This window comes from Chiloscyllium punctatum, chromosome 49 (genome assembly GCF_047496795.1).
Source record: "Chiloscyllium punctatum isolate Juve2018m chromosome 49, sChiPun1.3, whole genome shotgun sequence".
Classification (NCBI taxonomy): Eukaryota; Metazoa; Chordata; class Chondrichthyes; order Orectolobiformes; family Hemiscylliidae; genus Chiloscyllium; species Chiloscyllium punctatum.
The window spans coordinates 37,626,157-37,638,362 of record NC_092787.1 but is presented as its reverse complement, the minus strand read 5'-3'; the positions used below and the strand labels follow the sequence as shown (position 1 = coordinate 37,638,362).

The following is a 12,206-nucleotide window of genomic DNA, read 5'->3' as shown; positions in this document are numbered from 1 at the left end:
CTGAATGCCACAAGCGTTAAAATCCAATGGATTCCAGCCTACAGCTCAGTCCCAGTTATTTGTTATTCTAAATAGGCAAATCCTTAAGTCTTCGGTTCGATTTCAGGCTGTAACTCCATATGGGCGAAAGTAAGGACTGCAGATGCTGGAGATCAGTCAAGATTAGAGTTGTGCTGGAAAAGCACAGCAGGTCAGGCAACATTCGATGAGCAGGACAATCAATGTTTTGGGCAAAAGCTCTTCCTCAGTAATGGGCTTTTGCCTGAAACATTGATTTTCCTGCTCATTGCATGCTGCCTGACCTGTTGTGTTTTTCTAGCACCACTCTAATCTTGACTGTAACTCCATATAGTTTTGTATATTAATTATCTAATTAGATTCCAACCTTTAACTCATTGCTGGGCATTGTCCCTCTTCACATAAATGATCAAAACTTCTGGCTTGGATTCCACACTTAACTCACTCATAGCAGCCTGTAATATATGCAACCCCCACTCATTCTTCTAGCTTAGACTCCTAACTGATGTGCACCTTGGTGTACAGATATCTCCAGACCGATATACGATTTTAATTTCTAAAACACAGAAGTTTACTCATTCAATCAGAAAGCTTATTGCAGCACCAGACAACTCTCATGGTCTATGCAGCTCATTGTAAATGTCCTAATAGCAAAATCAATTTCTATTTGAAACCAAAAGAAAGAGTGTAAAACTAAACGTAAGGGCTTTCAAAACTGCAAAAAAAGCACAGATCCTGTTGAATGGATGTCCGAAAGCTTGCAATTTCAAATGAATCTGCTGGACTACAACCTGGTGTCATTTGATTTTTGTCTTTGTCCACCCCAGTCCAACTCCAGCATCTCCACATCACAGGAAGGATATATTGACATTGGAGGGAATACAATGTTAGTTTACAAAAATGATGAAACAAAAACAGAAACTGCTGGAGAAACTTAGCAGGTCAAGTAGCATCTATGGAAAGAATGCAAGTTAACGTTTCAGGTCCAGTGACACTCCTTAAGAATTTCCAGCATCTGCAGTTTTTTGTTGCCTTTGCAAGAATGATACCTGAACTTTAGGGGTTAAGTTATGAGGAGAGGTTATAAAAATTCGGCCTGTTTTCTCTAAAATGTGGAATTTTAAGGGTGATCTGATTGAAGTCTTCAAGACATTAACAGAAAAAGACAGCACAGATAAAAGAAACTTTTCCCTAAGGTTGGAGATTCCTGAACCAGGGAGCATAGTCTAAACATTAACCTAAAAATGGTCAGACCATTCAGGAGAGATATTAGAAAGCACTTCTACACACTAAAGGTGGTAGAGGTTTTGAATGTTCTTCCACAAACTGTAGTTGATGCTAGATTAGATTTTAGTTTTAGATATGAGTTTGATAAACTATTGACATGGCCAAAGGTAAGTATTTGGAGTTAGGCCACAGATCAGCCATGATTTCACTGAATGGCAGAACAGGCTTGAGGGGTTAAATGGCCTCCTGTTCCTATGTTCCATTTGAAATAAGTTTCTCTCTTCATCTGTGACGTGGATTTGTTGAGTTCTGATTGTCACACTGCAGTTTGCAAGAGGAAGATAATTTATTATTACAGAGCCTCCCGATTCCCCCTGAATTTTAATATACATCATGAATTTTGACCATTAGATTCTGTGAGCACACTGTGTCCAACAGGAGCACGAGTGTCTTGGAAGTCTATCCCAGGTTTTGTTTTGCAAGTGAGTCATCTCTTCATTCACAGTCCTAGATATTCTACTGACATGGCAGAATGTACTACAAGCTAAGTGCCCCAGAGATTACTGTAGAGACAGGTTAAAGAAAACTATCCCAAAATTGGTTAACAGCTATTGAGTGGTGTTTGGTGCTTGGAAGACATGGTGAAAGGGTGCTCCAGGGATTAACATTGTAAGCACTGATTCAGCACTTCTTCTGTTCCTGTGTTCCATTTGAAATCAGTTCCTTTCTTCATACGTGAGATCCAACTGTCATACTGCTGTTTGGATGAGAAAAATAATTTATTACTACAGAGCCTCTTGACTCCCCTGAACTTTAATGAACACTATGAATTGTGACCATAAGATTGTGTCTGCACAAGTGTGTCTATTAGGAGCATGACTGTCATGGAAGCCTATCCCAGGTTCTGTTTTGCAGGTGAGTCATCCTAGATATTGGACTGAAATGGCAGAATGTACGATAAGCTAAGTGCCCCAAGTGCAATGACAGGTACCAAGAGAACTGTCCCAAAATTGATTAATAGGTATTTGAGTGAGTGTTTGGTGCTTGGGGATGTGGTGAAAGGGTGCCCCAGAGATTGATGTCATAAGGATTGATTCAGTCAGAGCCATGACTGAACAGCTCACATAACTGGTTTATACTTGACTCAAACCAAGAGGCGAAAGAAATTATCACCATTTTAACATGTAATTAAATCCCCTAATTATAAATCCAGCTACGTTTAAACATACTTTAAATACTTTTTTGAGGAATACATTAGAGAACCATTGCAAGCTTAAGTAGAGAAACAATGCTTAATTTTTGATTATTTGATAACTGATATATTTTCTTTGTTAACCTCTCTCTATAAGGATCTTGCTCAGAGAACGATGGTACTTAGAGCACAGGGTAAGAAAGTTTGCCTTCAGGTGCATCATTAACACAAGTTTGGAACAACAAAAGTCACACAATGGCTCTGGCACATTATAGAGCATAACACTGGGGAGACTATATGAATAGGACAGGGAGTGGCACTGGGTACAGTCGCGAGTTCAGCAGAATTACAGACTGGGTGAATCATTGGGTGCCCCTGGAAGATGTTTGAGCCAAGCAGTACAGCACAGTAGTGCTGCAAGGTACTGGATATGTTCCTTTTATTCGCTCAAGCAGCTGCTTTCCAGTATATTTCAGCTGGGAGTAACTCTAATTCCTGATCATTTCCATTTCACAGACTTGGATATGGTCAAACTCACAGTCACCAACCAGAGTTGTGATGGTGGCTGAAGTGAGACAGTCAGGCCAAAGTGTCCAATGGGATAAAGAGAGGCAGAAATTAAAAGGTTCTTAACTGTTCACGGCATGGGGGGTGGTGGGGTAAATATTTTTAAAAGAATAGAACGTCCCTGAGAGTGAGAGGGAAAGCTCAGACTGGAGGAAACTGCTTGGTGCTACACTTGCTATCTCACTGTGTGGTACTAACCTGTAACCAACTGTGAGGGCACTGACTCAGAGGGTGGTATGTGTATGGAATGAACTGCCAGAGAAAGTGGTTGAGGCTGGTACAAATGCAACATTTAAGAGGCATTTGGATGGGTATATGAATAGAAGGGGTTTGGAAGGATATGGGCCGGGTGCTGGCAGGTGGGACTAGATTGGGTGGGATATTTGGTTGGCATGCACGGGTTGGACCGAAGGGTCTGTTTCCATGCTGTACATCTCAATGACTCTATGATTCTACTCTCTTTTACAGGAGACAATGAGCTTCTGGTTGTTCCCAAGAAAGTGTAGCTGGAAGTAAAAGAAGAAAACAGTGAAAATAATGATAGAAATAATCATTATAGCAATCATTTCAAGTGAAGCTTCAGACACTTTGTATGGACTGATCCTAAATGCAACTGGCAGAAGGGAGATGGCATTTACACAAATTCAGGCTCAGTATTGTAACCTCGCTTTCAAACTAATTGATTAATAAAACTCTGTAATTGAAAATCCTCAAATCTCTAGGGTGTGGATTGTTCAATGTGAAATATTCTGCTCGATACAAGGAAGTCCCACATCCTGCGATTGGACCTTCATTTTGGTTATTCAATTTTTTTAGGCAGAACATATCAGGAGCTTTAGTAATATCGGCTCTGGTGTTATATGTTGGAGATTTGGCTGAAATGTCAGGTGAGGAGCATGTCAACCTTGGGAATGTCTTGTTCTTTCTTCTATGCTTTTGAAAAATGACACCATCCAGGACAAGGCAGCACCAATCCCTTCACCACTGATGCTAAGCAGCAGTGTGTACTATCTACTGATGCACTGTAGAAATGCATCAATAATCCAGACAGCACCTTCAAAACCCACAATCACTTCCACCTAGAAGGAACAAAAACATAAGTTATGGAAAAGCTCAGCAAGTCTGGCAGCATCTGTGAAGAGAAATCAGAGTTAACATTTCAGGTTTGACAACCCTTCCTCAGAACCCAAAACGTGAACTCTGATTTCTCCTCACAGATGCTGCAAGATCTGTTGAGATTTTCTAGCAACTTCTGTTTTTGCTTCTGATTTACATCATCGCAATTGTTTCAGTATCCATCGAGAAGGTCAAGGGCAGCAGATACGTGGGAACACCATCAGCACCTCCAAGTTCCCTTCAAGCCACTTCCTATCATGGGAAATATTTTGCTGTTCCATCACTATTGCTCAGTCAAATTCTTGGAATTCCTGATGGATTAACTGCAGCACGTGGATTGCAGAGATTCAAGAATGCAGCTCACCATCTCCGCATGGGCAATAAATACTGGCGAATCAGTGACATCCGCATCTGAGTTAAAAGTTTAAAGTCAAAGAAAATCCTGACAGATATGTTAAAGACAAATAGTGTTCAACCAAACCAATTGTGGTTTTTCCTGAACTTAGCAGGAGGGTTAATGAGGGTGATGCAGCTGATGTGGAGTATGTAGGCTTCCAGAAAGTGCTGGATGAAGGGCATGAGAACAGCATCCTTGGCAAAGGGACAGTGGTGCCAATGGTATAGCACTGATTGAAGCAGCGGAATAGTACCTGGCTGTTTTCATACCAGAGGCTGCGTTATTGTGAGGGGTTGATACAAAGGGCACTGTTCTCAGATTTGTAATTAATGACTTAGACTCATCACAATTTCAGGATTTAGAGAACATATGAATTTTTTAAGTTGTGTAAACTGCGAGGAGAGTTGTGACACCTACAAGAGGATAAAGATGGGTTAGTGCATGGGCTTGTAAAGTTCCAGATTTCAGCAGCAAGAACGAGGTGAAATAAAACATTCTGAATGCGATACAAAGTCCCTAGGCGTTGGAGGAAGTTGGACATAAATAGTTCTGGGCTTCATAACCAGAAATAAGGCACACAAATCAAGGAATGGTCAAGAGGTACATGGAACACCAACACCTCAGACAGCCAGTGACCTCACCAGTGGGACAGGAATCGGTCCTCACCAACATGGCGCCCCGAATGCTCCGGTTGTCGCCCTCACCAATATGGCGCCATTCGTACTACGGATCTCGACCTCACCAATGTGGCAACAGTAGTACGCCGGATGTCGCCCTCACCAACATGGCGCTCGAGTTGTGTCGTGTAATGTGAGGTCAGGAGGGAGTGATCCGGAAGCAGTTTCATCAGCGGATTACATTAATAGATCAACAAAGTAGCCGGTCACTTTAAGATTAACCTCAGCTTTTATACATTAAGAGAGTATTCAGTGTGGACAGTGATGTGAACACAGCTCCTTTAATAACATTACAGTTAGTAGGTGAGAGTCAGTGTGTGTGGAGGAGCTGTCCCCCACTGAGGGTCGGGGTGTGTGTGTGTGTGTGGAGGAGCTGTCCCCCACTGAGGGTCGGGGGTGTGTGTGTGTGGGGGAGCTGTCCCCCACTGAGGGTCGGGTGTGTGTGTGTGTGTGTGTGTGTGTGGGGGAGCTGTCCCCCACTGAGGGTCGGGGGTGGGGGTGTGTGTGTGTGGGGGAGCTGTCCCCCACTGAGGGTCGGGGGTGTGTGTGTGTGTGTGTGGAGGAGCTGTCCCCCACTGAGGGTCGGGGGTGTGTGTGTGTGGAGGAGCTGTCCCCCACTGAGGGTCGGGGTGTGTGTGTGTGTGTGTGTGTGTGGAGGAGCTGTCCCCCACTGAGGGTCGGGGTGTGTGTGTGTGTGTGTGTGTGTGTGTGGAGGAGCTGTCCCCCACTGAGGGTCGGGGGTGTGTGTGTGTGTGTGGGGGAGCTGTCCCCCACTGAGGGTCGGGGGTGTGTGTGTGTGTGTGTGGAGGAGCTGTCCCCCACTGAGGGTCGGGGGTGTGTGTGTGTGGAGGAGCTGTCCCCCACTGAGGGTCAGGGGTGTGTGTGTGTGTGTGTGTGTGGGGAGCTGTCCCCCACTGAGGGTCGGGGGTGTGTGTGTGTGTGTGTGTGTGTGTGTGGAGGAGCTGTCCCCCACTGAGGGTCGGGGGTGTGTGTGTGTGGAGGAGCTGTCCCCCACTGAGGGTCAGGGGTGTGTGTGTGTGTGTGTGTGTGGGGGAGCTGTCCCCCACTGAGGGTCGGGGGTGTGTGTGTGTGGAGGAGCTGTCCCCCACTGAGGGTCAGGGGTGTGTGTGTGTGTGTGTGTGTGTGGGGAGCTGTCCCCCACTGAGGGTCAGGGGTGTGTGTGTGTGAGTGGCGGGGGGAGCTGTCCCCCACTGAGGGTCGGGGTGTGTGTGTGTGTGTGTGTGTGGGAGCTGTCCCCCACTGAGGGTCGGGGGGTGTGTGTGGCGGGGGGGTGGAGCTGTCCACCGCTGAGGGTCGGGGTGTGTGTGGGAGCTGTCCCCCACTGAGGGTTGGTTCCCCCTGTGGCCTTACCCCAGCAGGTCCTCAGTGAATATCTTTCCTCTCTGTTTCCCATGGAGAATGACATGAAGAGCTCGGGAAGTTAGTGGTGACATCCTGGAGACAGTTCATATCACAGTAGCGAAGGTGTTGGACATATTACAATGTGTCAAAGTGAATAAATCTCCTGGTCCTGAACAGATTTCTCTGAGAACTCTCCAAGAGGCTAAACAAGCAATTGGGCCCGTGGCTGATATTCTTGCATTGTTGTTAGCCATGGGTGAGTTACCGGAAGATTGGAGGGTAGCAAATGTTGTGCCCTTACTCAAGAAGCATTGCAGAGAAAAACCTGGGAAGTATGGACCAGTAATCCTGACTTCTGTGGTTGCTAAGTTACTCGAGAAATTCTGAGAGGTAAAATAAACATACCTCTCAATTTCTGGATTTGGAAAGTCAGGGTTTGATTTGGCTTTGTGTGTGGGAGATCATACCTCCCAAATTTATTAGATGAAGTGATTAGGAAGGTTGCTGAGAGCAGGGCAGTAGATGTAGTCTATATGGACTTCGATAAGGTGCCACACGGTAAGCTGCTCTGGAAGGTTAGATTGCATGGAATCCAGGGGAAGCTGGCAAATTGGCTACACATTTGGCTTGACGATAGGAAGCAGAGGGTAACAGTGGAAGGATGCTTGTCGGAGTGGAGGCCTGTGATGAGGGGTGTGCCTCCGGTGTCGGTACTGGGCCCATTACTGTTTGTTATCTATATCATTGATTTAGATGTGAAGGTACAAGGCATGATTACTAAGCATGGACAGTGAGGAAGTTCATCAGGAATTGAAGCAGGACCTGGAATAGTTGGGGGATTGGGCTGAGAAATGCCAGATGGAGTTTAATAAGTGTGAGGTCTTGCATTTTGGGAAGTCAAAACAAGGTAGAGTTTCATGGTGAATGGTAGGGCCCAAAGGAGTGTAGTGGAACAGAGGGATCTTGGAGTTCAGGTGCACGGTTCACTGAAAGTGGAGTCCCAGGTAGACAGGTGGCTTTTAGCACATTGGCCTTCATCAGTCAGGGCACTGAGTATTGAAGTTGGGAAGTTATGTTGCAGTTGTACAGGATGTTGGTGAGGCTACACTTGGAGTATTATGTTCAGTTTTGGTCACCTTGCTATAGGAAGTATTTCATTAAACTGGAAAGAGTGCAGAACAAGTTTACAAAGATGTTGCCAGGACTCAAGGGTCTGAGTTAGAGGAAGGAGACAGAGGGGGTAGCTTAGAAGTGTATAAGATCATGAGAGGCATAGATAGTGTGAATGCACTCAGCTTTTTTCCCAGGGTTGAGGAATCGAGGACTAGAGGGCATCAGTTAAGGTTAGAGAGGAAAGAATAAAAGGGAACCTGAGGGGAAATTATTCATGCACAAGAGGGTGGGATGCATATGAAATGAGTTGCCAGCGGAAGTGGTTGAGGTGGTTACATTAACAACATTTTAAAAGGCATTTGGAGAAAACTGTGGATTGGAAAGGTTGGGCCAATTGCAGGGAAATGGGGTTAGCACAGATGGACGTTTTCGATGTGGGTTTGGATGAGATATAGTGTGTGGAATCATGTCCCCCAGCGAGATTTGGGGCCATTGCACCTGTACCCAAGTGAGGTACAGAGGGTGGAGTCCCGTACCCAGGGTGAGAGTCAGTGCCCATACCCTGGTGGGGGTCACTGGGCAGGGGGGGCCTGCCACAGGTGGCGGTCACTAGGGGCGTGGGGGCTCCGTACCCTGGTGGGGGTCACTGGGGGCCTGGGGGCTCCGTACACCCATGGGGGTCACTGGGTGTGGTGGCTCCACTGCCCTAGCGAATGTTGATGCATGCGGTGCCCTCTTGTGTATTCTGTGTCTCGCTCTGCCCTGTTTGCGAAGATTTGTCTCTGTACTGTCCGGGTTTTTGTTGTCTGATTGATTGTATTCAATATGAATTCAGTCTTTGTCCTTATCTTCTCAGCAGTTTGATTCCCCTCATCTATGTATATTTTATTAAGTTATGTGTTAGCACTCAGTGGGAAAACCTAAGGGCTATCATGTTGTGTTCATAGTCCCCTCACATTGACACTCCTGTGTAGATACACAAACCCTTTCTTTGCCTCTGGTGTATTTACTGAGCTGGAGTGGTGTGATCATGGGCTTATTGTTGTGCATGGCATTTGACAATGACAGAGTGGCTGTTGTGTTGGCTTGAAACTACATCTGTTCTTGCAATGTTCGGCTCACCCTGTCTGTACTTTCGCAGGTTCCTGGCCTCTGGTTTGTTGAGGGACAAACAGCGACATAAGTCCTGACTAGCTGCATCAGTAAGTGTTTTTGTAATCATATCATTAAATAATTGAAAGCATCAGGGCGCAGCCTCTTGAGCTGCAATTCTGTAAGGCCTGGGCCAGTGCTGTAGGTGTTACAAAGGAGCTGAGGGGCTGGATAACTCAGTGAAGAGTTAGGAAGACCCTGGAATGTTTTCCTCCTAAAGACAATGGTATTTAAACAAATTTTAAGTCCACACTGTTTTGTGAAAGCTTTATTTCAGTTTATCATGCTCCAAAGGACTCTTACTCAATAATTCCTACCTCTCCATATTTATAAATTTAATTTCATGCCTAACAAATTTATATATCTAATTCAAACCCAATTAACTCCTCATTAATATATCCATTACTTGTTCTCATTTAATTTGGTTGCAGACATTCCTTAAATCCAGATTAGATAATGAGTCCATTTTTAGGTAAATCAATCCATATTAGAAAACGAACAAAATGGCATCAGATTATATTCCCATTTTTTTCTTTGCACATTGTTTCCAAGCATCCTTTTCCCAATATGTCCAGCAGTTTCTCAGGAAAGCTTGCTGATTTCTTTGTCAAACAATTAGATTGCTGCTGCTATCCACCCCTTTCAATTGGGAGATCTCTCCATTCTCCAGCCACTGTTTTAAAAATTACAGTATTGAGTGTCAGTTTCTTTATTCACATATTTTGTTGAGGCTTCATTATCCTATAGTGACCTATAATCGGTGGAATACTTGATGGATATTGCTTCTGAATTCTTTTGAAAAATTTTTTCCAATGTATTTGCTAAGAAAAATGCCATATCCAGTACCTCACCAACCGTGAGTGTTTCTGCCATTAAGTTGCTGGTTTTATGTTCTTGACATCTCCCAATGAAATTTCAAAATTCACTGTTTCATTTTTTACTTTAAATGTTTTGTTCACCTGATTAATATCTTGGGGATTTTACAGCATCATACCCAACTCTAATACTTCAAACCTGGCATCTGGCTTTGTTTGGATGTACAGCTAATTCACCTGTCCAGTCAGACTTTGAAATTCCTTCATTTTTGTTTTGGAAGTCACAGCATCCTTTTGTGACGTCCTACTTTGACTGTTAACTTGATTAACATTTTCCAAACGTGAGTGCCATTGCAAAGTGACACCCTTTCTGCCTGATCATCAAACCAATGTGCTTAAAAGCTCCAAAAGCCTGACTTACAATGTTGAGTTCTGTTTTCAGCCCATATATAAAAATGTTTTCAAACTCAATGCTCCTGCCTTTCCAAAAAAACCATCAACCCTATACATCATAAAGGTGCTTGAAGAGTGCTGTCATGCCAGAAAAGCACGGCAGGGTCTGCTTTAAATTAAAGACAATCCAATTTTAATAAAATAGATGTTACTCTGAAATACCAAACTCTAGAGATCTCATTTAGGCTATATACACAATTGACTAACTACGAGATGATCCCCACTGCGACTTGGTGCTTTGTTTGGAGGGTGAACATAAACTAATCTCCCTATAGCAATACCACGTTAATAACAATTCTTCTACAAGAATGTATTGCTAAAAAAGTCCAAAAAACCTCAGAATTGCTCTTCCTGCTACTGGTGAATCTACCCATGCGTCTTAATCTCTCGGTTTAGCTTCACACTTGCGTGTCACTAGCTTCACTTTAGCTTTATAAGCCCCATGAGGTGATACATTTTTGGTGCATATCCACCACTGTGATTGGGTCATTATCACCTGTCTGTTAACTCTGTGTACACCCCAAATTCTTTCCAGCTTTTGTACCTTTTGCTGTTTGATGTCTTTTTTATTAATTTATCTTTTATAGTTTGTTCATGGCCACTATGATTTCTGGCTCACACCAGCTTCTGCTCATATTTTTAGTTTGCACAATATTTCTGCTCCTTGTTAAACTACATTGTGTATCTTGCCTCAGTTTGATCTCCCCTTCCTGTAAGTAGGATTTCTTTTAACAGCTTATGACCTTTTTCTAGGGGGCACATTTGCTCCTGGACCCATCTTTTGAGATTATATTGTGTTTCTTGCCTTTCATGTTTGTACACCATATTCCCAATCCATGGGCCTAACCTCCTTGCCCCTTAACCTGTACATTCATCCAGCTTTATGTATATTTTGCAGCAGACTCCCCCATCTACTTAAAGTGGTCTAACTTTTCCACTGATTGGCCCCTTCGACAGTGTCCTTTGGGTTTAAAGACCTCAATGTCCGTCATCAGACAAGCTGTCAACTGTGGTAGTTTGATCCTCATAGCCGTGCAACATCCAGATTAAAAGACCTGATTTCTCACTATTTTCCAAGGTTGGGCTGATAAGTGGCATGTGAGATTTGCGCTGCACAAGTGCCAGGCAATGACCATCTCCAACAAGACAAAATCTGATCATCTCCCCTTGAGGTGCAATAATATTTGCATCACTGAATTCCAAAACCATGTAGATCCTGCAGTTTAGTGCTGACCAGAAGTTGAATTGGAACAGCCATATAAACACTGTGGCTATGAAAACAGGTCAAAGATTAGGAGCTCCGCAGAAAGTAACTTGCCTCCTGGCTCCCCAAAGCCTTTTCATCTCCAAGGCAGAAATCAGGAGCATGATGAAATACTCCCTCCCCCCCCCCCCTTGCATGGATAGTGCATGTATTTGTCCAATGACACTCAACACTATCCAGGACAAAGCAGCTTTAGATAGCCAGTTTCTCTACCACTGATGCACAGTGCCAGTGGTCTGTACCATCTACAAGATTCACTGTAGCAACTCAACAAGACCCCTCCCAAACCCTTGACCTCATCATTACCTGCAGATTCCCCTCCGAACAAAAAAAACTCTAACTTAGATATTTAAAGCTGCTCGTTTACTGTTGTACAGTTAAAAAGCTGCAGCTCATTTGCTAACAACTGAGGTTGTAATCCCTGTGGTTCAAGAGGGCAGCTGACTACCACCACATCAAGGACAATTAGGGATGAGCAATAAACTTTTTAGTCTTTCCAGCAATGTAGCCGTACTGCCAACTAAAGACCGTCACCCACACAGGTACTGGGCCCAAATCATGTCGCTGTGAGGAGAGTTGACTGCATTCTACATCAACAATGAAAGCAATGACATCTTCAGTTTGTGGGAGTGCACTTTGTTACCTGCTATGAATCAAGTGAATTTTTGGTCATAATTGATACCTCCTATGACTGCGATATTTCTCAGTGACACATTGCCTTTCGGCAAAATCACCTGAATCCACAGCATTTCTTTTCACCAATACATTAATGGCATCCACCTTTACCTCACTGAATCTCGACTCCTCCACTGCTAAATTAGCCAACTGCTTACCCAATGCTGATAAGCTGAAA

At 44.1% G+C, this 12,206-nt stretch overlaps 2 protein-coding genes across 17 annotated transcripts in view; both read left to right on the top strand.

The window, feature by feature from the left end:
* Positions 1-3,713, top strand: part of LOC140469574 (protein AMBP-like) — a 29,585-nt gene extending 25,872 nt beyond the window's left edge. Inside the window, exons 6-7 of one of the 2 annotated variants that reach the window (XM_072566233.1) lie at positions 2,595-2,631; positions 3,473-3,713. In XM_072566233.1, coding sequence (XP_072422334.1) covers positions 2,595-2,623 — 29 coding nt within the window. In that variant the 3' untranslated portion in view covers positions 2,624-2,631; positions 3,473-3,713. The remainder of the gene's footprint in view (positions 1-2,594; positions 2,632-3,472) is intronic. The other variant, XM_072566232.1, reaches the window with a different exon arrangement.
* A 1,629-nt stretch (positions 3,714-5,342) lies between these two features.
* exd3 (exonuclease 3'-5' domain containing 3) overlaps positions 5,343-12,206 on the top strand; it is a 395,662-nt gene continuing 388,798 nt past the window's right edge. For 13 of the 15 annotated variants that reach the window (XM_072566231.1, XM_072566229.1, XM_072566225.1 and 10 more), the window contains exons 1-2: positions 5,343-5,497; positions 8,811-8,871. The gene's annotated coding sequence lies outside the window, so the exon portion shown is untranslated. Of the gene's footprint in view, positions 5,498-6,612; positions 6,813-8,810; positions 8,872-12,206 lie in introns of all 15 variants that reach the window. The other 2 variants (XM_072566226.1, XM_072566219.1) reach the window with 1 other exon arrangement.